This window comes from Micropterus dolomieu, linkage group LG11, assembly GCF_021292245.1.
Source record: "Micropterus dolomieu isolate WLL.071019.BEF.003 ecotype Adirondacks linkage group LG11, ASM2129224v1, whole genome shotgun sequence".
NCBI lineage: Eukaryota > Metazoa > Chordata > Actinopteri > Centrarchiformes > Centrarchidae > Micropterus > Micropterus dolomieu.
The window spans coordinates 8,390,750-8,417,690 of NC_060160.1; the positions used below are offsets into that span (position 1 = coordinate 8,390,750).

At 39.7% G+C, this 26,941-nt stretch overlaps 3 protein-coding genes across 6 annotated transcripts in view; all 3 read right to left on the minus strand.

The window, feature by feature from the left end:
- Positions 1–1,380: 1,380 nt before the first annotated feature.
- On the minus strand, positions 1,381–17,216 carry asxl2 (ASXL transcriptional regulator 2). 4 transcript variants are annotated; one of them, XM_046063550.1, is made up of 13 exons: positions 16,980–17,199; positions 15,614–15,696; positions 15,406–15,408; positions 14,409–14,517; positions 13,839–13,980; positions 12,291–12,409; positions 10,411–10,531; positions 10,010–10,069; positions 8,711–8,871; positions 8,266–8,362; positions 8,028–8,133; positions 6,357–7,086; positions 1,381–5,887 (listed from the first exon to the last, which is right to left on the minus strand). In XM_046063550.1, exons 1-13 carry the CDS (start codon positions 17,034–17,036, stop codon positions 4,022–4,024), a joined length of 3,654 nt encoding a protein of 1,217 aa, XP_045919506.1. In that variant the 5' UTR covers positions 17,037–17,199; the 3' UTR covers positions 1,381–4,021. The 4 variants fall into 4 exon arrangements, with proteins under 4 accessions (XP_045919506.1, XP_045919507.1, XP_045919508.1 ...); XM_046063553.1 differs by lacking the exon at positions 1,381–5,887 and adding an exon at positions 7,729–7,745 and having other exon boundaries at positions 6,974–7,086; positions 16,980–17,216; XM_046063551.1 differs by lacking the exon at positions 15,406–15,408 and having other exon boundaries at positions 16,980–17,194.
- Positions 17,217–17,309: 93 nt separating this feature from the next.
- On the minus strand, positions 17,310–25,499 carry kif3cb (kinesin family member 3Cb). Its single transcript, XM_046063554.1, has 8 exons — positions 23,832–25,499; positions 23,615–23,716; positions 23,323–23,445; positions 22,820–22,938; positions 21,775–21,891; positions 19,336–19,450; positions 18,553–18,731; positions 17,310–18,079 (listed from the first exon to the last, which is right to left on the minus strand). Exons 1-8 carry the CDS (start codon positions 25,221–25,223, stop codon positions 17,929–17,931), a joined length of 2,298 nt encoding a protein of 765 aa, XP_045919510.1. The 5' UTR covers positions 25,224–25,499; the 3' UTR covers positions 17,310–17,928.
- Positions 25,500–25,811: 312 nt separating this feature from the next.
- Positions 25,812–26,941, minus strand: part of hadhab (hydroxyacyl-CoA dehydrogenase trifunctional multienzyme complex subunit alpha b) — a 10,332-nt gene continuing 9,202 nt past the window's right edge. Inside the window, exon 20 of the mRNA XM_046062530.1 lies at positions 25,812–26,437. Within this exon, the coding sequence (XP_045918486.1) occupies positions 26,292–26,437 (146 nt within the window). The 3' untranslated portion in view covers positions 25,812–26,291. The remainder of the gene's footprint in view (positions 26,438–26,941) is intronic.

Below are 26,941 nucleotides of genomic sequence, written 5' to 3' on the forward strand. Positions count from 1 at the left end.
ACCTACTATACTTTAAGCATGTGCGCACGCACGCTGGTTAAAGGCGCACTACTACTATTGCTACTTTTACTCTGATTTATGATCGCCAGCATAACAGAGTGGAAATGAAACAAGAACCCAAGATTAAATTTAATTTAAAGGGATACTCTAGTGATTTCGTATTGCACATTCACAATGTTGGGGGCTCAAAAGAGACGGATTTAAAAAACAGAATGAACAAAATCAAAGCAGCAGAGATATATTGACTTTATGAGTCAACCTCAAAAACCACTGGATCCTACATTTCCCATAATGCAATGCACCACCATCTGTTTTCTGCATTCTGTATTCCCATTCCGAGGCTTAAATGATCATCATAATCATCATCAGTTTTTAGTTTGTTTTTTTAAACACAAAGATATCATATTTTGTCCATCCGTTTGCCTTTTTAAATAATAATAATAATAATAATAATAATAGCCTACCCATGAGCCTCAGGACCCCACTGCTATGGAGAATAAGGTAATCTAAGGCCAAACCAGAGGGGACGCTAATTCAAAATTCTTTGTCGTTGCATTACTTTAAGCTGCAGATCTTATTGCCAGTTTTCCCAACAGTGTGATCTTAGCTTCAACTCAATCATTAGCGTCACACCCAACACAAAACACTGGAAAAAATGAATGAGGGTTATACTTCCAGAATCAGTGTCACCAGGTCATAGATCATCAATGCCTCCTGAATGCCCACTTCTTACAGACTCCACAACTCCATTAATGCACTAGAAAACGCAGGCTTTCTGCTTTTAAATTTTAAAGTTTCACGCCTAATACAAGACAATTTAGAACAGTCTGTTCTCATTCCCAGAGCGTCAAATAGCTGCGCTTTGTCACGTCTTTCAGCGTCTGGTTACCAATGCACATGGCTCCCTTTCGCGTTTCAGCACAATGAGGGAAGCCCTTTAGCGTCATTGTTCAACGCTTAAAGTACTACTATAAATAACAGAAAAGTCCAAGTAAGGAGGTGGTTGGGCGAGACGAGTAGGACAGTGTTCATTTCCCGTGTGAAACAAAAAGTCAACACTGATTGCTTTTAGTAATGTAGCATTACTTAACTTACATAATTTAAGTCAGAGTAAGTAACAATTATTTAAACTGAAACCATGAACTTTTACTAAACCTAAACAAGTACTTTCGGTGCCTACACCGTACCACCTTACCGACGTTTCACAACATTAACCGCGTTTTATTTTGAAAGTCTAACCAGATATTGCTTAGTTTTACTTGCTAACTTGTCAAGTTACCTACATGTACAAAACCAACCTTAAAGGGTACATAAACTGAACTTCAAGTGGCCTTTGCAACCCTCTGAGGTAAGCACCAATAAATTCACACACACAATGCATTAGTTTTCCTTATTTATTCATAATAGTCTATTACTTTTGATAAAATACACTTTGTTTACAAGTGCTGATTACTATATTACATTCACCCGGAGTTTAAATGGAGACAAAATGACACAGACATGTTAAACAAATTCACCTAGTGATAAACATGACATTTTAAAATGGTAGGGATTGCCCACGACAAATTCCCCCACAGTCAATTCTATATGAACTGCTCATCTGAATGCACAAACAGGTAACTTCAGTCACAGTGGGGACTGCTGCCTGACAATTGTTATTAACAAAGATTACAGCTGCCTTTTGAGTTGATTGAATGTTTTATTTTTGTAATTGTTTTGCAGTGCAATCCAGTCCCCAACTCTACAGGAGTAAATACAGCATCCTAACATCACATTCAACCAAATAAGACCAAAATATTTATGTTAGATAAATTAAATTTGTGATCTAATCAAATACTGGTACACCAGTTTTAGTGAAATGACTATGCTAACTTTGTGGATTTTAGCCCTAAAATATTAAAACCAATATTCCACAAGACACAAACCCCTCAATTTAATAACAAATACATCTAAAATGGACTTTGATTAATCCACTGACCTACAAATGGTGCTTTAACATATTTAATCATATCTTTTTTTCATAAGGTAATGACACAAATGTAACATCTAAAACGGTACTCGTATTTGACAACACCTCTATGGAAAAATATAGACCAACGGATCCGTTGAAAAAACCTGGGCCATACAGAATATTAATATCTGGGCAATTTGAATTATAAAAACTCTTGTTATTCTCTGTACGGTGGCCTGTCCAGTCTAAACAAAATCATAGGTACAAACAGATAGCCAATATATTATTATAGTAAATACCCTGTTGATTTTCAAAAACAATTAGCAAATAGATTTTTTATATTAAAATATATTAAAATATATTACTTTGATTAACTAGTCAGACATTTAAAAAAAGTTCAGATTATTTTGTTTTCTTTAAGGTGACTTTGGCATATTACCTTGGAAATAATTGCTATAAAACAGGTCTACTTTGCACCTCCAGGAGATAATATAGTTGATGTGTCTTAATTTGCAATCAGCATGAGCACCCGAAAAACCTGCTGAGGTAACTCTTCACATTGGCCTTTTTGCATTTAAATATGTGGTGAAGTAAGCATTTATACTGTGTTAACTTCATCATAATGTAACTACAAAGTTGTAACAACACAGTGTTCACACAACAAGCTTGCTGGTTCATCCGTGCACATATATAAACATGATACAGTATTATTTTTGTGCTTACAATACTTCATACCACATTAAAATGGACAACTCTTTAAATTCATAATTCAATTCAAAGCCATTTTGAGGTGAAGCGTTACACTCGTCTGTTAATCGGTGTCATATTGTACCTCCAAATCAATTTGTAAAACTGAAGCATACTATGCTGAATCATTCTAAGATAAAGCATTTAGCGTTTTAGCATAACTTACTGTTCATCTCTATTTTCTTTCCACAGTAAAAATAATTATGTAATAAACAGCTGAATTTGCTCAAACTAGGTGTGCTGCACAAAATAAAATAAAATACATTTCTACATCTAGGCATATACCGTAAATGAGCAGATATTTACAGTGGAAAAAAAACAACTAAATTATCTTCATTTTCTCCCCTTGCCTTGAGTGTTTTTTTTTTACTGTTTGCCACTGCTGATCTATCTATACAGATATACAAGCATGAGAAAACCCACCACATGGGAGGCAATATCTACAAAAATTAGGTTTACACAGTAGGAAGTGACTCAATTTGCCAAAAGAAACATATAGGCATTTTTATACATAAATGATTCTTCTTTTCCCCTATATTTCGATGTAAGTGCTGATACAGTTACTACCATATATCAAGGTGGTTTTCAAGTGCTTCGCCCTGTAACTGTTAGTCAAAAAAACGATGTGATGTGCAATCCTCACGAGAAGTAGTATCATTCAAAATTCCTTTTATATTATCTTTCAAAAAGTATACATGCTCTTTCTAGTTCTTAAATCTGAGTGTGTTTAGTTATAAATGTACAGTTTTTATATAAAATAGTTGCTGTAAGTTGCACTTCCCTGCCATGCATGCGTAAATGCCAAATAGGAGGTACTCTACAACCAATGATTATCATTAGCGCCCTTTTTTTTGCCTTTAACCATAACTGATTAGGCCCAATAATAAAAAGTCAGTCTAAAACACAACAGTTATTATGTTCTACAAAAATAGCAACATTCATTTTTCCCTCCTTTTTTTTTTTTTTTTTTTAAAAACTACACATATATATTTATATATTTAAAAAAATATATCACACTAATCCTAGTTGAGTGCAAACATTGCCAGATTTTATATTTGACTACTGATTTGATAGAAAACTGATTGACATTTCTACCAAAAAATCGCACAAAACAACTTTTAATAGATGTTGGTGAAACAGCAGACCATCCAGTGTAAATCCTTTCCCACAGCCACCACGTGCTGGTTGTTTTGTCGGGAGTATGGCGAATGTGCTTCCCCCCAGCATTGATTTTGTATTGATTCCAAATGACCTGCTTCTGCTTTGTGCCTTGCTTCAATACCAATCAAACCACGATATCTTCTAATTATTATTCATTTCATATCATCGCACAACTAAACATGACACACACAGTTTCGAGGGGCCGATGCAGTCATCATGGCAAAAGGCGCCACATCCTTTGCACATGATCATTGCCTTCAGTCGGCAGTAGCATTTAGACTGGACGTCCTCCATGTTGGAGCCCTCGATGAACGACTGTTCAGGTGAGGGCTCGCGCTGGATGCTGTGGTCTAACGAGTGACCAGCAGGTATGGTGGTGACGGTCACCGAGAAAGACATGACGCTCCCGTGGACGCCGCCACCCTCAGCCTCTGTTGAAGCTGTGGAAGAGCCGGTGCCCACAGTGCTGTGGTTCAACGTGTGAGGTACAGACATGCTGATAGTGCCACCGTAGCACGATGCCACGGGTTCCTGATTATCGAGCGTTCTCTGGGTTTGAAAGGCAGACGGCCGCTGGTGACTGGGGTCCACTTGCGTAAGATATGGCTCGGAGTTTCCTTGATTACTATTGCAGAGTTCGAGGTGCTTTCGGTGTGACTGAAAAAAAGGATTGGTGTCTTTGGCTGTCGCACTGGTGCTTTTGTTGAAGGTGCCAGCTGCACTATCGTCTGATCCAGGCTCAGTCTTTACATTGGTGCAATGCTGAATGCTGCATGCTTCATTAGACTTGGTTATTGAGTATCCCTGCTGCTCTATTTTAACCCCAGAAACAAGAGAGAAAACCTTCCCAGCTGGTTCTTCATCCTTTGCCGCCTCCTCTCCTTCTGTGCTTTCCCTTTTTAAACTGGACACAGTTGTGTTTGGGATGGCAGACTGCAGCAGTCTCTTGCTCTCTGGTCCTCGGCCGTATGTGGACACATTGAGCAGGTAATGCCCCGTCATGGCAGGCCTGGGCATCCTCTTACGACCCAGAAATCCTACTGAAATCCTGGATTGGTCCTGATGCCCTTCTGCATGCATCAGCTGATGGACTTTGTACTGATGGTGCTGAGGCCCCACACCACCATGAGACTGGCCCTGCTGGCCTTTCCTCTGCATTAGAGCCTGTAGGATCTGCTCCTGAGTCTCCTTATCAGGAAGTTCCTTGTGATGTCTTGTGTATTCTGAGAAAACTCCTGCTCGCCCTGCTGTATTGAACTGGTGGGACATCTGCTTATCAGCCCTGTGCTCAGCAGAGTGGGATGTCTTCCCCTTACTACCAGAGGATATGTTTGACATCTTTACTTCCACCTTGGATAGCGGTTTTGGGAGGATCTGCTCCAACGGAACCTCTTTGCCCTGCAGAAGCTGAGTGACCAGCGGGTTGTTTGCAGGGATACAGGAGCTGGCTCTGGTTGATGATCCAGCTGGTGATGGGTTTTCCTGTCCCTTCAGAGGATGCACAGATGAAGGAGTGGGAAGCGTAGATGTGTCTGAACTCTTTTGAACGCTATGGGGTCCTGCACTGAGAGTATCCGCAGGATGAGCTTTGTGTTTTTCATCAGTTACGCTTGAATAAAACGTTTGAGATCGGTTTGGGCTTAGCTGACCAAAAGATTCCAGTGGGTGAGAAGGAGGTGTGCTGGTCTGACTGCTGCTGCTGCTGCTGCTGCTGCTGCTGCTGCTGTCCCAGCTGGAGGCTGGTAACTTGGTTGATGCCAGTGGGGATGTTGGGCTTGGGCTAGGCGATGGCTGTGTCTGCTCATCATTGCCTCCCCCTGGCCCTGGGCCTGGCACCGCTCCCTTTGATGCAGATGATACTGCGGCAGCCGCTGCCCGCTGCGCTCGGGCAAGCTGAGCTTTGGCTTTGATGTCAGCCAAAGTGCGAGCACCAGTGCGGCCCGGGCTGCTAAGTGGGGCTGAGAGGGGAGTTCTGGGTGACCCTTGACTAGGTGACACAGGAACAGGAAGAATTCGGTACACTGGGATCTGCGAAGTGAAATTAATTGATGTTAATGAATTTCAGCATATAAATATAGAAAATGAAAAACATCCATAATATAAATTAAACTAAGAGACCTCCACAACAGAGCTAATTCTATGTCATGTTATTGCCTCCTCACAGCTACAAACAAAACCCTGCTGAAAGTAGCTAATTTAGGCATTTACTGGGGAAGCTAAGGCTGTTCGGAACATAACTAAGCATAAAGATCACCAGCAGAGAAATTTCTATGGACATTTTAATCATTTTTCTATCACACATTTTTGCTGTAACTCTGGGTTGCCATTGGAATCCACTCTAACTGCTGTGAAACCAAGCTAACTACAGCTGCCACCCTCTGCAAATAAGCAGACTACAAACTTTTCAGACCACCTTTCAAGCCTACAAATGGTGAGTTTTGATACTCAAACGAAAGGTAGATCAGAGGAGTCTTTGAGTTCGCAAACATTTCTCTACCTTGAGTGGTGGAACCCTCTGATTTGTTGTTTGAGTCGGTGTAGGAGGACTGGATGTGGATGATGCTGGAGGAGATATGGAGGTGACTGAAGACACAGAGGAAAGTGAGGACATACGGGACCTTTTCTCCGGTGTCAATTCAACCTCCATCTCACTTAGAGATTTCCTTTTCAGCAGCTCTGAGGGACCACTGGGCTCAGAGATGACCTCTTCACTCTCCTCAGCAGGCTTAACCACAGACGCCAGCTGATCCTCTTTTAACTCTGAACTTGCCTTTGGTGCATGGCTCTTCTTCACAGGCGACTGGGGGAGTTCCATTTTCTCCTCCTTCGCTTCCTCTTTATGCCCCTTTTCGGGCGGTGTCTCTACCACAGCCCTTTCAGTCTGTCTCTCAACCTCAGGTGTTGTCACTGCAGGCGTTGGTCCAGACTGTGCTGTTGTGTTCAACTTACGATCCTCAGCATACTGTGAACGGCGCGTCTTCATGGGCTCTGTAGCAAAGAATGGCTCTTTTGGAACAGGCTGTGCCTTCAGAGGCTCCTGTGTTGGCTTCATGTTTTCCACAGCGGTAGCAGCAGCATCCGTCTGGCTGCTGTCCTTGGTGCCCTTGGGATCCTCCGATGCTTGAGCAGCAGGTCCTGTCTGATGACGGGGGGACTGGGGCCTGGCAGGCTCCTGATTCAGATAAGCCTTTGTCAGCTCTTTGGATTCTTCAAAGCTGAGCCCAGAACTATACAGATAGAAAGAAGAGGTGGTGGAAAGACAGACAAAGAAATAAATTTCAGAAATCGAGTGTTTTCTTTGTTAAAATGAACATATATGATATTTTATATATACAGTACATATGTATATGTTTGTGTGTGTGTGTGTGTGTGTGTGTGTGTGTGTGTGTGTGTGTGTGTGTGTATATAAAACACTGACCTAATAAAAAGTAATTGTTAGGAATACACACAAAGTTGGGCTTTGAGCATGACAATGACTCGCAACATACTAAAAACAACTAATTTACTCGCAAGTATTGTTTTATACATGACAGAAAAAAACCCACTACTAGTTATTTTTCACATTAAAAAAACATTTCTCAGATTCTCTACCCTGTGTTGATTTTGAAATACCAAGCTGATATAAATTTACAACAAGTGTTTTGATTTTGCACTTGAGCGATGAGATATGGCGAGTATGACACTTCATATCATCCATTCAGTCTTTTGCAAGTTGAGCAGCTAAGAGGTCGATTCAATTTGACTTAGCCTTGTCTTGAAGCAATATGATGTTGTTGGATACAAAGCAATTCAATGAAATGTGATAAACAGTGTATTACATTGTAATTCTACTAAAAATACAGTCATGTGTTTCCAAGAAAAAATCTTACCATGTATTCATCTACTCCTGTGTGAGAGGGAGATGAGGATGGTGTTAAGATCCTATTTGGAATCTCATTCAACTTTTATTATATTTAATAATCCTTTCAAAAGACGCCACAGTTTAATAACAATGCATTTCTGAAATTAGATATTCAGTGTTGTTAAAGACGTTTAGAAAAAAAATAGGTAGATGGATCTTAATTTGAAAGGAACTGTCTTTTGAAAAAAATGAAACACTCCCTCAAAGCTGGGTCGGATAAGTTAATCAAAAAATAATACAAATCTTCCAACATAAAAGAGAACCTACTTTTCACCATAATAGTTTTCAAAGAAGGCCTCCTTCCAGTGCTCAACTTTCTTTTCCTTCTCAATTTCTTGTCTCATCCGTAGCTGCAACTCAGGAGTGAATTCCCCTGTAAAGGAAACAGTTAAATAATTTTAAAAGTTACATTATATTTGTAGCCACACTGAATCTTGGTTATTTTAACGTTGAATGTGAACTGAACTAACTGCTGTTATTATCAGTTGGAAACAGTTGCACTGACCCTCAGCCAGCCTCTCCTTCCAAGACTGTGCTGCTGATGTGAAGAACTCATTGTTTAAGGCAGAACTAGTGACCTTGAGAAGGCCGTCCATGCAAGCCTGGGGAGAGGAGGCACAATGTTATCACGAACATCATCACAATCACCATCGCTGCATCAGTAAATCAAATCATGCTTCCCATATGTGATGTGTAGTTAAATATGTAGAATCAGTGAACATGAATGAACGTGGTAGAGAAGTAAGCTGTGTGTAAAATGTATATCCCTGTGCAGAGATGTTTTCTGCACTTTTAAAATATTTCCAAACAATTTTGTGAGATAGTTTAATACATTAGATGACAATTTACAGGAAATATGAGAAATTACATTGCAATAACATTAGAGTGTCTTCATGAAGTGCTAGATAATGCAACAGAAGCATAAAAAGTATGAATAATCTTAGAGCCACCTGCCGGTCAACTTCAGGCAGAAGTCTGAGCAGCCTCTGTTGGCAGTCAGGGGGCAGGACAGAGAAGGTGTGCTTGTTGATGATCGCCCGCAGGTTGGTGTTAACCAAAATGGAGTCTGGTGTTTCCACATCTATTTTACACTTGGTACGTTTCAGTTGCCCTGCAACACAAAACAGGAAACAGATGTAAGTCAGACAACACAGAAACATGTCGATTTTGCCACTGACGTCTTGAGTAATTTACTCTCATGTGAAGTCATATAAATTAATTTTGTTTCACTTGCTCCTCGACTTCTTGAAATAATGCCCAAGCAAGCGGGCAGATCTAAGTTTTAATATATACGGTTGGTGTTGTTCCTCATTTTCTTATTTTCAATAAATCCCATGAAAAGACACTACACTACAATGCATATGCCAGTTTCTTAATACTTTCTGACTCTCCTATCCTGTCTATGGCGCAAAGCCCCAAGCACGTTGGTTTCTACTGAAGACATAAACCTATAAAAACATAGATATATAGTTTCATTTAGAAAAAGGCTAAATAATGTTCTAAAACAGCTGGGCACTAGTTTTTAGTAAGTGCTACCCAAACATAAGTAAATAGTGCATTGGTTGCGACTATTGCAAGCTGCGGATTAATTTTTTGGTGCACTGCAGAACAAGTGAGTATTTATGGCACCAGGACAGTGTAGCTGAGACTTACTCAAAATAAACTATAGTGTCTGTGTCAACATGTCATCCAGTGCAACCATGTGGTTTGAATAGACAACAATGGAGGTCTATGACAAATAGGAATATGCTATATTCAATTTATTTATTTATATAGCCTAGCAGCAATTCACAACAGAAACTATCTCACTGCACTTTTCATATAGAGCAGGTCTAGAGCATACTCTTTGTAATATTATTTGCAGAGACCCCACAATTCCCACCATGAGCAAGCACTTGGCTATAATGGCAAGGAAAAACAGGTAGAAGAAACCTTGAGCAGAACCTACACTCAGGCTAGACCCAGGCCTAACTATAAGCTTTATCAAAGAGGAAAGTCTTAAGCCTACTCTTCACTGTAAAGATGGTGTCTACCTCCTGAACCCAAACTGGGACCTGATTCCACAAGACCCTATACTAGGCTTTGACAACACAGACAATTCTTATAGAAGAACCAACAGGACCAATTCATTGTTGGTTTTGGTCTTTTAATGGGATTTGTTGACACTAAGAAAAATACAGAACATCACCAGCCCTTCCCTTTAAGATTTCCAAACCACTCAATTAAATTAAAGCATATGTCTGACTTACCTGCACTAAGGCGGCCTGACCTCTGGGATACCTTCCTGGGGACGACTGGGTGGCATAAGTCTGTTTAGGCAGAGGGAAAAGAGCGAAAAGAAAAGCTCTCAAAAATTTTCCACATTGATGCTGCCAATTATGTGAGTCATGTTTGAAAGGCGTAATACAATGCGTTTTGTTGTCTTGTTAGGAAAACCTGTAATAACAGGACAATACCCAAGATCTGCATCAATATCAGTCGTTTATCTTCAAAACTGTGTGTATTATCATGCAGTGAACATCAGCAAAATATCCACACTGACTGAATATCATACCTCATTTCTGTGAGCTGGAGCTCTGTTGTCCAACCCAGTGTGCAACTATGAATTCCATTTTATATTGTATGTGACATTTTAATAGCAGCCACCTACCAGTCGTTGTAGTAATGGTGTCAGCCATATCTTTGATGGTTTTCAGAAGTAGTCTGGGACTAGAGCTGGCTGGCATTCCCCCCTGTCTGCGCTGGTTTCTCTGTTGCTGCTGCTTCAAGGCCTGAAAGCGAGCAAAATAAAGAACAAATAGCCAGCAGTATGAAAAAAAGAGAGTGTGAATGTGTGTAACCCTCTGTTTCCCTGCAACTACTCCCCCAGGGCCTCTTGCCTGGTTAAATAACAGCTAAATAACAGTGCTGCAATGAAACATAGGTTGCATAACACAAGCATAAATCATCTCTATGTTGTAAATGTGTCAAGAAGTCTGATCACCTAACAAGCACAATGTCAACAGCTTAAAGAAGCAATCTAGGACAGTCCACTGAGTCTGTTTCTTTTGTTTTAGCTTAACGAAATGGAAAATACACAATAGATCTCACCAGCAATAATATTTTAGCCAAATCACCATCTTCTAGTGTAGCCCAATAAATGAATACAAATTGGTCTTACACAGCTGAAGACTCTACACCAGCACAGATGGAGTGAATTACAATCTGTGCAATCAAGTGAAATCTAATTAAATAGAACACAAAAGGCACAACACAGCCAATAAGAAAAAAGCTGAACGGGTGGATTATGAGAACATTAATACTTTAAAACCAGCTATAGGCATTTTTCCCTGTAGCCTCATTGTCTTGAAATAATCAGCACAAGATGTTAAACAGACAGGGAATGGAAGGATATTTGGCGCCTGCTTAAAAACTAACATGGGTTACGTACATGTTTACTGAAACTGTTTCAGCGTGAAGTAGTGAAAACTGCAGGATTAAAAATCTAAATATGTTATGTACATTAATAACCTCAGTTGTTGAGTGACAACTGACTCAGATTCAGATCAGTACAGTTTTTCTTTATTTAAGAATAATAGTCTCCTGTAACATCTTGGTATATCAATGCAAAAGAAACAACATTAAAACATTCGTTTTCAAATCCTTTTCTTAAGTAAATGTACTAATACCTCACTGTAAAAAAACTCTGTTACAAGAAAAGTATTGCATTAAAAATGAACTTAAGTAAAAGAATGTGAGTATAATCAGGAAAATGTACTTAAAGTATTAAATTATTTATTTATTATATCATTACTCATGCATTAATGTAGTTGGTTGAGGTTGAACTATTTTGTATCAGACTGCAATTAATTTTTTCCTTATGGATTAATCCACAGATTATTTTCTCTATTAATCGATAGTAATAATTTTGAAAATAGTGAGAAACGTTGTCACAATCGCCCATAGCGACGCCTTCACAATGCTTAGTTTGTCTAAACCTCAAAATGATTAAAAACACATTAAAATAACCAAAAGGAAAGGCAGCAAATCTTCTCATTTGTGAAGCTGGGACCATGAAATGTTTTTACATAAAAAATGACTTAAACGATTACCAAAATAGTTGCTAAATAAACTTCAGTTAACCAATGTACTATATGTACTTGCATAAAGTGTTGAGTAATTTATTTTATAACAAAACATCATATTTTTTCTCTCTTCATAACTCTTCATATGTTTTGGGTGTAAAAATCACACTTTGTAAAGTAACTAGTAACTGATGCTGTCAGATAAATGTATTTCCTTCTGAGATGTAGTGGGGTAGAAATTGGCATGAAAAGAAAATACTCAAGTTAAGTACAAATACCTCTAATTTGTATTTAAGTACAGTACTTGAGTAAATGTATTTAGTTAGTTTAAATGGGTGTATGTGAGTATGAGGATGTGGCAGGAACTCATGTAACATCTGAGGCATTTGGTTGCACAATATAGCATTTACATCACTAAGTAGCTGCTATTAACACAATAAACAATAAAAAAAGAACCCATCAGTACCTGTTTCAAAGCTTTCTTGCTGTGTTTCTGCGAGGGAGAGATTAGTTTACTTGTGGGAACAGAAGGCGACGAGCATCGAGGCTGCGGAGAGGACGGCTGTGACTGCAGCTTGGAGGGAACTACCAAATACAAAAGCGCAAAACAGATGTTAGTAATACACTTCCTGAGGTTGCTGTACAGACTTTATCACATCATGCTTTTGTTTTGATGAAACTGAAACCAATACTGTGCACAAAGAAGCAGATTGTATTACCTTGCTAAAATATCACCTTACTAAAAAAGGGCTGAACATTTCAATAAGAAGATTTTTCTCAAAAACCTCTCTGCTGTCTGTTTCTGATGAAACCTTTTCTACATACCGTAGCAGTTCCATTTTCGATGCCACTTAATTTGCATTTAACTTTGCGGTTTTTGCATTGATTAGTTCAAAAATAAAACAATATCGGAGCCCTCCCACTCAGATCTAAACCAAGGTTATATGCTTGGCATTTTCCAACTTGAACATAATGAGGAAGTGGTCACGGGTCATGCAGAGAAAATACAGTTTCCTGTTTTAACAGTCACTTAAAATATTCAAGTGGCAGAGAGAAATAACAAGAGTCAGTGAGAGCACGGCCTGAGGAAAACAAAATAATTGGTACTTGAAGAAACGCTCATAAGTTCCTCTGCAATCAGGCACAATCAAGGTGTGCAATTCACAATAAAGCAATGATTTGACACACACGCACAAGAGAGCAAAAACCGCTATGGTGTGACCATCATGTACAGCCCTGCAGCTTCTCTGTTAATGGAAGACGTCATTGTTTGAAGATAAAACTCACCTTTTGCTATCATCATGTTTGATGCTCAACGTAATCCAGAAACTATTTTGTGATGAGATGTTGTAACTGTAGCCACTTTCCTCTAACTCTAACTCTAACTTGCCTCGTCTGCCGCTACTTCAACTGGTTTCCTGTGTTTCCGCGATGATTTTTGACAAACGGCTGAGAAGGGGCGTTAACTGTCATAGTCATAACTGAGCTAGGTAACCACCCAGCGAAAATCAGCTAATGAGCAGAACTACAGTTCTTACTTATTACTTTCTGTTGAGGCTACTGTTGATGGAGAACGGCCTATCTTTATTTTCAATTGACTCCACCTAATGATTGTTGAACAGCAGTGACAATTATGCAACAACAAAGACGCCCTTACTCTTTAATAATAACAGCGCTTGCAAATGAAGCTGATGTAAACTATTGTCACTGTATTTTAGTGGTATCAGTTAGCTTGCAAAATTAGTCTACCGTTGGGTACCTCTAGCTATAAAATAGTAGTGACATGTTTTAATTTCTTACAATTGTTTTAATTAAATAATGTGGTTTAGTTTATTTTAACATCTGCATTACATATTTGTGTAATCAAGCTATTATGAATGTTGATTGGTGATTCTTAAATGACCTAAATAAGCTTTAGGAGATGATGGTCTGTACACACCATTTAAAGAAGTGACTTCAGGGATGCAGTGACGTGCAAACTATTAGTAATGATCCTGTATGCAGTGCACAGTACCTCTTCGCATCCACCTTCCCCTCCTGCCCTCCTGAGTGATGGCACTGCTGCTGTTTTCTGTACTTTGGGAGTCAGAAAGATTGTCACTGCTCTCCTCAGATTCCTCCTCAGATAGCTCCTTCGCCACATCGGAGATGTCCTTCTGCATAAGTACATAGAGTATATTACCTTTATGTTATATAGATACAGAAAAAGAAGAGCCCAGACATTCAGAAACAGCTTGTGGGGTACACACTCACACTACAGTCAGAATTCAACCAAAGCATTCATAATTATAAACACATGTCATGATACTAACCAAGATTTATGTTTTAAACTGTATCCCACTCTCCCTTAAACACCAGTCACATTCTGAAATCTACAGCATAACCCAATGTATTTTTTTTATTTCATTAATTAATAAAAATTCCATCTAAAACAATACATTATTGACTAAGATAACCATGTATATTAGATTGTATTCCGCATGGAATAATGGAATTACATTTAAATACTCATATCGGTTGACCACTAATTCACAAATTATGAACTTGCAGGACACAGCAGTCACAACAGCTTTGTCTAACTAACCTTTAATGTGTAGACCCCCATTCTGCCTGGAACTTTGTAGAAGATCCCCTCCTCACCACGAGAGTTTGTGTGCAGCATTGCATTCAGACATGCCAGCGGTGAAGTTCCACTACATCGTGAGAGAAAAGGGCAAATTACATATTGGTTCCCTAAAAAAAAATCAGGAAGCTGGGAGAAACACGCAACAAGGGCAAAAGGCTGGTCTGATATCTGGGGAGAAATAGCTATCATGCATCAACAGTTGAGGTCAGATTCACATCAGTCTAGCTGTAAGGCAATTTACTGAATATTTTACACAGAATAAATTGCATAAAACTGGTTAATCATCATAAGAGACTGATATTCTTTATTAAACTGGTCTGACATAACTATGTCGCTGCACAAAAATCTGTTCTAGTTAAGTCAAACAGTTTCAGAACTAACTTGAGTTAATTAAGAGTGCACAATAATGCCTCAGCAGTCATGCAAGAGATTTATCCAGAGTTACACAGTGAAACAAAAATTCAGTTTTAGTCAACTTACATATGTGTTACTTTATAGTGTAATACATACAGTATATTACTTAAAAGTACATTAAGCAAAAAGTTTAGAAATAAAATGCACTGAGATGGAGAAAAAAGCAACATCTGTCATTCATTTAGATCACTGGGCTAGTTGGGCTAACATCTGCCATACAATTTATGTCATTAAATTTACACTCTGGATAATGTCATGTAGCTGTCTGTGTTAAACTTCAAAGTACAAACATTGGCATCAGCATCCATGCTTTATTTTGTTTGAACGTCGAGTATATTTACCATACTGGAAAACAAAATTATGTTTTTATGCAACAGGTTGGCTCTATAAGCACGTCAAATATATGAGCGTGAGAACTGTGTCTTTATGCAACTGAACCTAGGACATGTTATTGTTAATAACATGCAAAAGGTAAAACCAAACAAAGGGGCATTGCAGTGAGTTTGTTAAGATAAGGGTTGGGGGACTAGCCTTTTCTTACCTTCTGGATGAGAACAGTGAAAATGAAACAAAAAGAAATGAAACAATTATTAATTAAGTAAAATACTATGTGAACAAGAAACAGGAAAGTACATGATATGAGCAATCAATAACAGAGGGTAGAAACTGTAGCTCTCTCTCTCATGAAAATGTCTCCTGTCTGATGGGCATTTGCTGTAGTAAAGCTGCAATGCCAGGGAACTATTTACCTTATTTCCTTAAGCCTTTCTCTTTGGATCACCTGCAAGATCTCTTTATGGCTCATAGGCGTATTGGGGTATTTCTCCAAAACCTAAAACAATAAAACATCTTTATCAACAAAAAAACACTGTGATACCATTGTACAGTTGAGTGATTCAAGTGAGAGTGGTTGTCATAAAACATGATGTGGTCTCCACTTCCTCTGAAGCCTGAGATTTCACAAACTGACGCTTCACATGCCTTGATTGTGTAGCCACAGTACAGAATACGATGCTCAGAGTAATCAAGTCCACAAACATTGTGGCTTTTTGTTATGATCTACATCTCATTCTGATAATAAATAAAAAATGGTTAACGTTACCTACTAAGTTACAGTTTTTTACATTTGGCATATGTTGTGACATGGACAGGGAATGCAGCATGATCGCAAACACGTTCATAAAACGTTGATATTAGCTAGCTGCAAAACATGTCAACACAACCCCTCACACACTTTCAAAGAATAATAAAACATCTCGTTGAACAAACAACGTTGCTTTATTTTGTTCCCACCTTCTATATTTTTGTGACATATGTTGAGCATCTCAGTAGAACAGGACTTTATTGGTGTTTAGAAACTAACACGTTATTACAATTTATTATTTTTGGAATTAGCTACGTTTACTAACTAGTTACTATAAATTACCCAGTGAAGCTAATGCATCACTGGACAGTGGATGTCCACACAAGCAATAACGTTGCGCTTTAATTATTAAATAGTTTTGATATTCTGTAGGCATTAGCATGCTACGCTAGACAGCTAGCTACAATGCTAACAACATTCGTTACTGTACTCTGATGGTATCTCGCCACACGTTGGCATGCAATACATTAATTTCATTATCTATTATGCAGTTACGGTAACGTACGGGGGATTAGTTTAATACCAACACTGCACGTTTTAATGCGTTTTATTTAACGTTACAAGCGATATCAAACAAACTTGTTGACGAACTGAGTTGCGTTAGCAGAAGCTAGCATGCTAACCTGGTTAGCGGGCAACACTGACGTGATTACTTCATGTTACTTTATTCGACTTCAAATCGTGACAGACAGGTCACCCGTACAGTCTAGACACAACACACCGAAGGGTTGGGGAAAGATGCTTGGGTGCACACCGCTGCCATTCGTTTCGCTGCGTTCATGATCAACGCTGACAGTTAGGCAAAGCTACACAGCTAGTGACAATCAACGGTCTCCCGTCAAAACAGGCCTTGCGCGGTGTACGCAACATTTCGTCTTCACCAGCGGGTCATGAACTCATAAACAGTTGTACAAGTGGGAGCGTTCAAGGAAAACAACCACAACAAACGGCAGAGAAAACACGTAGAATACCGTTTTAGCGGCTTCTGCCCACGTCCTCCCCTTCTTTTTCTTCTGTCTCTCCCTCATTGTTGATGTCTTGAAGCAGAGTAGTGCTGAACGTGTCTGTTTCAGTTGAAATGTTGCTTTAGTTACCGCGTAAGATCCACTCCGTCTGCCATGTTGGACTTACTGTAAAGAGTCATGTGACTCCGAAGGAAACGTCATCTTACTGTATATAGCTGTCATTTCAAAGTCTGCAAGTTTCCCACATATTTATTTAGCTGTCAACTGCAATTATAACCAGGATCCCAGGAATACCGCAACATAGCTCTTGGGGGAAAAAACAGCAGGCGGTTCAAAATCATTTCAGTGTGTTTATTTTCATGTGTAAGCAAATGGATTTTCCACGATTTCGCAATTGTGAAAAAAATAAGGCAGCTAATCAAGAGAGAATGTTGCAAGCTTTCTTCACATTTTTGGCTCACAATTACATTAGCTAGAAATCGAAGCAACAATTCATTAAGCTTACAGGCTAAACCAGGGTGGCCCCAATTAGTTTGGGCCCTCAATTCCCCTACCACCCTTTGGCAAAGACCAGATACATTTTACAGACTTTTATCTTTTAGAAAATATGTGATTAAAGTGTTGCTGTAAAAAAAAGTTAAATTAAATTGAAATAAATTAAAAATATGAACTGTAAAGATCCTCCGCACTATTTACAGTATGTCAAACCTGGTTTTACAATATTACGTTTTGGCTGTGCTATTAATTGAGACTGGCATAAGCCACAAGAAACTAGGCAACAGTAGGCAAAGATGATGTTTGTCTTTTCGGTTAAGTTGAATGCATGCTTAGTAAAGAGATTTATTCCTCAAAAAAAAAGGTGTGAAATAAATTTTAAATCAAGGCAGAAGATTTCCTCCATGTCTCCTTTGTGCCACCTTAAAGCCAGCCCTGTGTACAGTTGTGTTGACACATGTCAGGGGCTTGTCTGAACTGGACCTCCCAGGGGAAGATAGGCTGCAGAGGATGGTCTTTGTCTCTGAGAAGGAGAGAAGCTCTGAGATTCTGATGTCAGAGTTGTGGATGATGAGGATGATGTGACAGATGCTGCTTGCGGTGCTTGATACCTGCAGACCATAAATAACAGATTGACTTATTATTTGATCTAATTAAAATGCGGTACATTTTTACAGCCCCATATCACAGGATGCCCAACTGTATCAACAGGGTTTGATGGGGTTGATCAACAACATATCAGTAAGTAACTGAAGCGGTGGATCTATATATGAAAAAAACATGTACATGTAGTGTGTAGTTAGGGGAAAAACATGAAAAACAAAACACACAAAGACACTTGTATAGTGTTTTAAAACTCAATTTCAGCCGACGGTTAACTGACACCACCAATACATGCTTATAATTGCATTTCAGGATTTACCCAACATACAACTACAAAATTTAACACAATTCATGACAATTCTTCACCTAACGTTTCTACTGCAATGTTCAGTCTTTTCCTTAATTTAATGCTCCTAAAAAGGGGCACATTACATCATCTGTAAGCATGTAAGACATATGCCTGTATCAGCTGTTCTCTCACCAGGACTGGGATTTCCTGACCCGTGGCGATGCAGTGGTCCTCTCTCTCATGGGAACATTTACCAGGAGGTCCCGCATCAGCCTGGGAGAAAAGGCCCTCTCCAGGTGAGTGCCATTAAGGTTCAGGGTGAACATGGTTGGTGGAGACATGTCTAACTCCAACAGCATTATATTCTCAGCCTGTAAGAACAGATCAAAGTAAGGCTGTAGTTATAATAGCATAATTAAATATGCAAATGCTTCTTTTTTATAGTAGGGTTACGGTAAGCCACCCTGGAAACAACTGCGATATTAAGTTTCATTAGCAGTCTCCTAACAATAACAAAGTGCTGCAAGGTGAGCTTGATTTGAATTAATTTAAACTCAGAGCAAAATTGCATAAACTATGGTCTGCACATTGGAGATGATGATGTTAATATCCAGATACTGCAAAACTGGCTCATAATTATTATATTATTACTGCATGTGAGCCAATATAGTACAGGTATATAATTTCAGTTTTTCACCCAAAATCTATTTATTCTGAAAGACAGCATCCCTCGCTATTATTTGAAATTCAGCTATTATTTGAGAGCTGGCTTTATTTAATAATGTACAGTATATGCTTTGTGACATTACATTAATTCTTCACTAGAATAACTGTGTATGAATGGTGTCCATGGCTACAACCACCTTCACATCCTCTAGCAAAGAAGAAGGCTGTGAACATGGAAATAGGGTGTGTATTTATGTGCTGTACTGTTGCCAACTCCCCCCCCACCCCCGTTAATGTCCGAGCACTGACCTGGTATCTACATGGGGCCCCAGTTGCCGTGGCAACTGCCATCTGTGCATATTGGCTGATTGGCCTCTTGTATCCCACAGCTGAGAGAGGCCTTCTCTTGACCTGAGTGGGTGCCCTGGAAGAAAGACAGGAAATAAAGATTCAGTTTAATACACTTAGACTTGGTTTAGCAGTTAAGATGACCCCATATATGGTCAACTGATCAGCTCCAACCAGAAATATCTCCCGTTATCTCGTCTTTCAGTTTTTCAACTGTCTCAGTCTAGACAAATACCATATATACCTTACATAAAGAGATCTTTTTCTCTTTAGGCAAACTGCATTAATTATTTATAATATGCCAGGTCAGAATTATTTACAGTCCTTCTGTGTATGAATTAAAACTTTCTGACTTTGGCTGACAGTAATTCAAAAACTTAGGCCAAACAAAGAATCTTAAAGCTGCTATAATCACAATCGTACAAAGGTAAACTCTGCTGTATCATCAGTATATGACTTTTATTTAAAGAGGTCATTTCAACACTATCATCCCGGCTCTGCCGCAGGAGAAGCTCTCCCAGCTGAGTGTGCCTGACTCCACCAGCAGGTGGATCACAGACTTCCTGTCTGCCAGGAATCAGCATGTGAAGCTGTGAAAACATGTCTCTGACACCCGGACCATTAGCACAGGCTCCCCTAAAGGCTGCGTTCTTTCCCCTCGGCTCTTCTCCCTGTACAACTACAGTTGCACCTCCAGTCACCAGTTCATCAAGCTCCTTAAGTTTGTGGATGACACCACCCTCAATGGGCTCTGGTGGGGACGAGTCTGCCTACAGGTGGGAGATTAACCATCTGTCGACCTGGTGCAGCCAGAACTACCTGGAGCTCAATGCTCTTAAGACAGTGAAGATGGCTGTGGATTTCAGGAAGAGCCCAGCCCCACCCACCCCTATCACCCTTTGTGACTCCATAGTCGACACTGTGGACTACTTCCACTTCCTCGACTCCATCATCACCCAGGACCTCAAATGGGAGCTGAAAATCATTTCCCTCACCAAGAAAGCCCAGCAAAGGATGTACTTCCTGCGGCAGCTGAATTAGTTCAACCTGCTGAAGACAAAGACAGTGCACTTCTACACCGCCAACATTGAGTCCGTCCTCACCTCCTCCATCACCATCTGGTACCCTGCTGCCACCATCATCCCTCCAGGACCTGTATGCCTCCAGGTCTCTAAGGTGGGCAGGAAAGATTGTGGCCAACATCTCCCACCCCGGACACTCCCCTCCAGCAGGAGGCCGCGGTCTGTCAGGACCAAAACCTCATGCCACAAGAACCATTTTTTACACTGCACAAACTGCCATATTGCAGATTTTCTTTATTGTTCTTTTATATTTATTGTTTCATTACACCATGTCAATTTAATATTTTTACATATTTATACATATTTTATGTTTATTGTTATGCACCAAAAAAAAAAAACTTGCCAATAAAGCTGATTCTTCTTCTGATTCTTCTTGTGTTAAACATGTTGTAGTCTGTCTCCCACTTCAGGCTGCCTAATCTATTTATACTTCTGTTACCGATTTCCTACATTTCCCAGAATGTTGACTGGCAGCCCTCAGGGACTGTTTGTTATTTATGAGAGGGGGAGGGGTGGTGCAAAAAGGAGTGAAGCTCATCAAATAATTTTTTAAGCACTGGGGAGGTACTTCACACTTACCTAAACCTCATTGGACCACACGCCCACCTTAACTGCCATAGTGCAGCTTGACGATCCTCTCCATCACAGAATTCTCAAACACCCCATTTATACCTGATATTAAAACGTGCTGTATCCGGAAAGATTTTCCAGATAATAAACGATCTGATCTTGCCTTTGTATTTACACCTGGTATTTTTAAAGCATTCTTGTTATCCTCATTGAGGTCGGATCTCTGTCCTCCAGAGCAAAACCTGCATGTGAGTAATTTGGGGTGGGGGAAAATTTGCCCTAGACATCCTTAAAAAAAATCACATAGTTTTGTGAGTTGTTGAGTTTGGGGAAAGTTTTTTGTATAAAAAATATTGTCTCGGTATGTTGCAGCACCGGCGAGTAAGATACTCTGTGACTTGATAAATTATATGCCTTGTTAACAGGAGATCAGCTGCTCAGATGAGTGCAACGCACACCACAGCACACACAGTTATTTCATTAAATAGATCGTTCACTCCCACCAGTATAGCTTTCATTTTTCACACAGTTCTGTTGAATTTTCCCCCAGTCACTAAGGGAGGCTCAAGGAAAAATACGTTTAGCTCTAGGGAGGAAAAAAGTGTAGGTGTGTTCAGGAAACACAGTGGGGCAGTTTTATGCTGTACGTGATTCATTGTGGATTTACAATTTGTTCATAAGGATTTTTCTTTCTCCACTGTGCCACATAGAGTAGCTTATGTCCGCAATGGGAAATTAAATCACTGACCTCTCTGATGGCAGGACTGGTTGGAGTCTCCACTGATCCTCCTCGCTGTCAAAGTGCAGCCGGTTCATAATCTTGTTCTTTTCCTCTGGAGGTATAAAATTCTCAATCAAGAGATATCTGAAATATGGAATACAAGTATGCGTCAACTGCAGTCACCAGAAGCATACAATTAAAACATCAAAATGAAATCAAATAGTTTAAATACTTTCCAGAGCACAATGCACTACTATACAAGAATACATTTTATATAATATTTCCCCTATTTAAAAAAAGTTTTATGCCTGGGAAATGTTGTGATATTACCGCTTTCTGCATAATATAACCATACAGATAAACAAAAGTAATACAATAATAGTGAACCAGCACAGATTTGTTGACAGTGTCATGATGACAGTGTCATCATGACACTGTCATCACTCTGCCCTTTAAACAAAATGCTTACAAAGCAGAAAAAAAAAACAACCTTTCTTTCCCTGCTTAGTAACAGTTTACATTCTGATTGATCTTGCCCTGATATCCTGATTGAACAGGAAAAACATCAAATTAATAAGAAAATGCTCTCAAATGGCATTCATTTGTCTCTTGATCACAAGCATATCTAGATATGTATATGGCAGATATAGACTGGCATAATTTAAAGTGTTCTAACTGTGCATTGTATCATAAACATTTTAAATTTTAAAAGTCCACTTTCATCTAAACAAATATCTCCAATGTCAGATTGGGGAAACAGGAAAGTTGGAATAAATGAACATGAGTTATTTGTAGAAAATTTTACAACAATATGATAGTGCCTGATAGCATCCAGGTATGAATGGGGGAAATCTGTAACTCTGTTGTGATACAATGACTCTGTATGACCACAGCACTGTAGCAAGCTTTCCATGGTAAAATAATGCATTTTGTTAACTCTTCATTCTAAACAACAAATCATATTTTTAATACTTTCTCTGTATTTATATGCATGGGAATGACACTGCATATAGTATGTATGTATGTATGTATGTATGTATGTATGTACACATTCACTAATGAGGCTACTCACTTGTACTTGAGTTCTCTTGTGAGTTCAGTCTGTGTCTGTTCAAGCTCCTGTCTGGTTGTGACATGTTCATCAATGACATCTCTCACCTCTGCCTTCACCAACTGTAGTTTGGCATACAACTGTGCAGGAAGAGGAACATATTAGTTACTGGTGTCATTATAGCTGTTGTAGATAAGAGGTTTATATAAAACACACACTAAGGAAAAGCCATTCGTTTGCCCGGTTTGAGCAAAATAAATGCTTTTGCTAGGGACAGAAGTAGAAAAAAATCTACTCTGCTTACTGGGAAATGAGAATTTTAATTAACCTAAAAACAGAAAGTAACAGCTCTGTCCAGAGAAACCTGAACTAAACCAGTGTTACCTCTTGTAGCGAAATCTCTCTAGAAAAAAAAATATTAATAGCAAATAATTGGTGACAATGGCATCAGCGGCTGATTCAATTCAATTCAATCAACTTTATTAATCCCACAAAGTTCAATTAGTTGAGCTGAGTCATCTTACCCTCTTCAGCTTCTTTGTCTTAAGTTCCACCTCCTGCTGCAGGGAGGAGAATGTCTCTATCATTTCTAAGGTCTCCTCGTCCTGCAGCATCATCTGCTGCTGGATCTCTCTCTCTCGTCTTATCTGCCAATCAGACAGAACATTCAGCTCCATTAAAAGATGAATACAAAAGTGCACCGTTAAAAATTTATGGTAGTTTCCAAAACATTTCCTGTTTAAGTTCAGACAACACACAATTATTCTTTTATTGTGAATGGAAGCGTAACACAAAAGTGTGTATATTTTTACATACCTGTTCTGCAATTTCTTGCCTCTTCAGCTCCAGCATTTTTTGCTGTTCATTGGTGTGATCAATTATAGTCTTTCCTCCAACTAACAGTTTGCTCTCCATAGCCTGTGAACAAAGACATACAATTAATTATTTATGTAAATTTCTTTTGTTTCCACCAGTGTCTCATTTATCAGACACTGTGCTGTGTTATGACAAGGCATATGATCTTCATGAGTACCTTATATTTCTCAATGATCCTCTCCAGGGCATCTTGATCCCACTGCATGTCCTCAATGCTTTTTCTGTTGTCATTCACGTGCTTTAACTTCTCGCTGCCCCCAAGAGCCTTGGGGATGGCACTTCCCTCTTTCATGCAGTGTTTCACCTCTGGTTCCTCAACAGCCTTCCACACATCTGCATCCCTCTCTCTGAGCATCTCCTCTTCCAAACCAGCCAGACTTTTACTCAATCTTTTGCTATTCCTTCTCCTCCTCCTCTCCTTTGCGAGCATCCCCCGCTCCTCCAATTGGGCTTTCAAGCGTGCAATCTCTTCCTGAAACTCCTTCAGCAGGGCATCTTTAGGGTCCTCGTTAATCCGAGGTTTGTTCTTTATGTTCTTGGCCCTGTTGGCGTACCTCAACGTGGCCAGGGATTCCTCAAAGTTCTTGTGCGACGGCCCCACTGTTGCTATCATGACTGTTTTTGCGTTGCCACCCAGTGAGTCCTGGAGCAAGCGGGTCAGTTTGGAGTCTCTGTACGGGACGTGGGTGCTCTTCTTATCCACCAGAGCTGAAATGACATTCCCCAGCGCTGACAGGGACAGGTTGATTTTGGCCGCTTCCTTCAGCCGCTTCCCTTTAGCACCTGTCTTGCTCTGACGCTCGCTACCAGCCAGGTCAACCATGTTCAGCTTCCCAACACGGATGTGGTCCTCGCCATCTGGCCCTACCTCACTACACTCCACTGTTACGACAAAAATCGCATGAGACCGAGAGCTGCGTTCATTCATGTTGGTGAACCCCACAGACCTGGACTGGTTGCCTATGTTCATCACATGTTCAATCTCAGTGGCATTCTTTGTGACCACTGAAGACAGGCCTTTCACATAAACACCAAAGTCAGGATTTTCTTTCAGCTCCAGTTTCTTGTTGTTGTCCTTGCACATCAGATCTCTGATTTCTTCCTGGTATATCTCAAGGTATGACGACCTCACCAGGTATTTCTGATTCTGAGTTCTGGATATTTGTGTAAAAATGTGATGGAATGAATTTGGTATGACCCCTCTCATCTCTGGGTCGTTTGAAATCCCCTGCATGGTGTGTGTTTTACCTGTCCCAGTTTGTCCATAGGCAAATATCGTCACGTTGAAGCCTTGGAGCACGGACTCCACCAGAGGTCTCACCGCATCGTCATAAATGTCTCTTTGTTTTGAATCCCAGCCGTACACAGAGTCAAACGTGAATACTTTCATTGGATCATCAGGTGGTGCCTTCGGGTTCTTGATGGTGATCTGCCCCAGTTTGTCGTCAATCTCCAAAATGCTTTCACACTCCGTTGCCTCCTCTTTCCTGCTGAATGGCCGGCAGCGGACCACCACCCTGACAGCCTCGCAATATTTGGTCTTAGACATTTTGGTCAAAGATAAAACAGCATAACTATCCTCACCACGTTAAAAAAGGCCATTTTCTCTGGGCGGCGTCCACAGTTTTCCTTCTCCGCACAGGTACAGTAGCTAATATTTCATTTGGTGAAAGCAGTCAGACAACACAAACACACCTCACGCTAGCCGCTTTCATCATCCCGATGAACGCAGCGTCTCCTCCGACCTGTGCAGCTCTCAGAAAGGAAGCGATGTCACGAGATGTTAAAAAGGATGCTGCTGAAGAAAAACACCCCTGCCCAGCCCACACAGCCTCCCCGCGGTACACACCCTGCTCTGCGGACAATGGAAATAAGACATGTGACCTGCGCAACGAATTGCGTTTGAGAAAATCTTCTCGTGGTGCGCAGCTCCAATTCTGTAATCATGATAAATTACCCCCTCCACCTAACACTTGAACGCACCTTGAGTGAAAAAGCGGGTTTTGGTTCAATAACAAAATTTTATTCAGGCTTCACATTTACATCACTCTTCAAACGAGAAAGTCTTTTAATGTACAAAAATGCGAAGACACTGTCTTACCAGTAAGGTTCATCCAATCAATAATGAAGAATTAAATTGCCAGTTGGAAAATATTTTTTAATTCTTCAGCATCTACAGTATCTTTACATCTGCAATGTGTGAATAATTACCCTCCATTTGCTCCTCAATCTATACATCAAGTAAATCAATAATGTTAAAGTACAAAAAAACACATCCATTTTGCTGACATTACACACCGTGGTGCCAGTTTATTATGTACACCTAGCTAAAACTTATGCAGTCTAATACAGCAGTCTTGGAATAAATCCATCATTCATGAAGGTTGTAATGTTCCGTTTTTGTTGAGGGTTTAACCCCATTTTCATCAGTGAGTATTACTTATTGCAGGTATGTTGTATTACACTTAGTTTTAGTAGGTGTACCTAATAAAGTGTACTAAACGGACAGCATTTTCACTATGTTTGCCCCCCACTCATGATAGGATATAAATGTTAGGCACATTCTAGCGATAGGCTGGAGTTCAATCCAAAGCTACTGGCACACATGGTGGGTCGGTCACTTGTGAAATTTCTTGCTAGAATCCTTTGCATGATCCAGTAGGAGTTGGCATGGTGTGAACTGGTTCCCATAGACAGCTTCAAACTGCCTCATCTTCCCCACCAGCTTGTCAGCACCAAAGGTGTCCACATAACGGAAAGGTCCTAGAAGCATAGAGATATTATGTTAGAAATATAGTAAGAGAAAGTACAGTGGGTACGGAAAGTATTCAGACCCCTTTAAATTTTTCACCCTTTGTTTCATTGCAGCCATTTTCCAAAAATCAAAAAAGTTCATTTTATTTCTCAGTAATGTACACTCAGCACCCCATCTTGACAGAAAAAAACAGAAATGTAGAAATTTTTGCAAATTTATTAAAAAAGAAAAACTGAAATATCACATGGTCATAAGTATTCAGACCCTTTGCCGTGACACTCCTATTTAACTCAGGTGCTGTCTATTTCTTCTGATCATCCTTGAGATGGTTCTACACCTTTATTTGAGTCCAGCTGTGTTTGATTATACTGATTGGACTTGATTAGGAAAGCCACACACCTGTCTATATAAGAGCTTACAGCTCACAGTGCATGTCAGAGCAAATGAGAATCATGAGGTCAAAGGAACTGCCTGAAGAGCTCAGAGACAGAATTCTGGCAAGGCACAGATCT

Bases quoted from the DNA above. Each gene is read 5' to 3' on its own strand.
- asxl2 (XM_046063550.1), bottom strand. From the start codon at position 17,036: ATGAGGGAGAGACAGAAGAAAAAGAAGGGGAGGACGTGGGCAGAAGCC. The intron at 8,363-8,710 runs GTGGCTCTAAGA...TCCTCTCCCCAG, and splicing joins TGCCTGAAGTTGACCGGCAG to GCTTGCATGGACGGCCTTCT. The intron at 8,134-8,265 runs GTCAGTGCAACT...TTTCCTTTACAG, and splicing joins GAAGGAGAGGCTGGCTGAGG to GGGAATTCACTCCTGAGTTG.
- kif3cb (XM_046063554.1), bottom strand. From the start codon at position 25,223: ATGTCTAAGACCAAATATTGCGAGGCTGTCAGGGTGGTGGTCCGCTGC. The intron at 22,939-23,322 runs GTAAGATGACTC...CTTCCTGCACAG, and splicing joins AGACAAAGAAGCTGAAGAGG to TTGTATGCCAAACTACAGTT. The intron at 21,892-22,819 runs GTGAGTAGCCTC...TCCATATTTCAG, and splicing joins ACAAGAGAACTCAAGTACAA to ATATCTCTTGATTGAGAATT.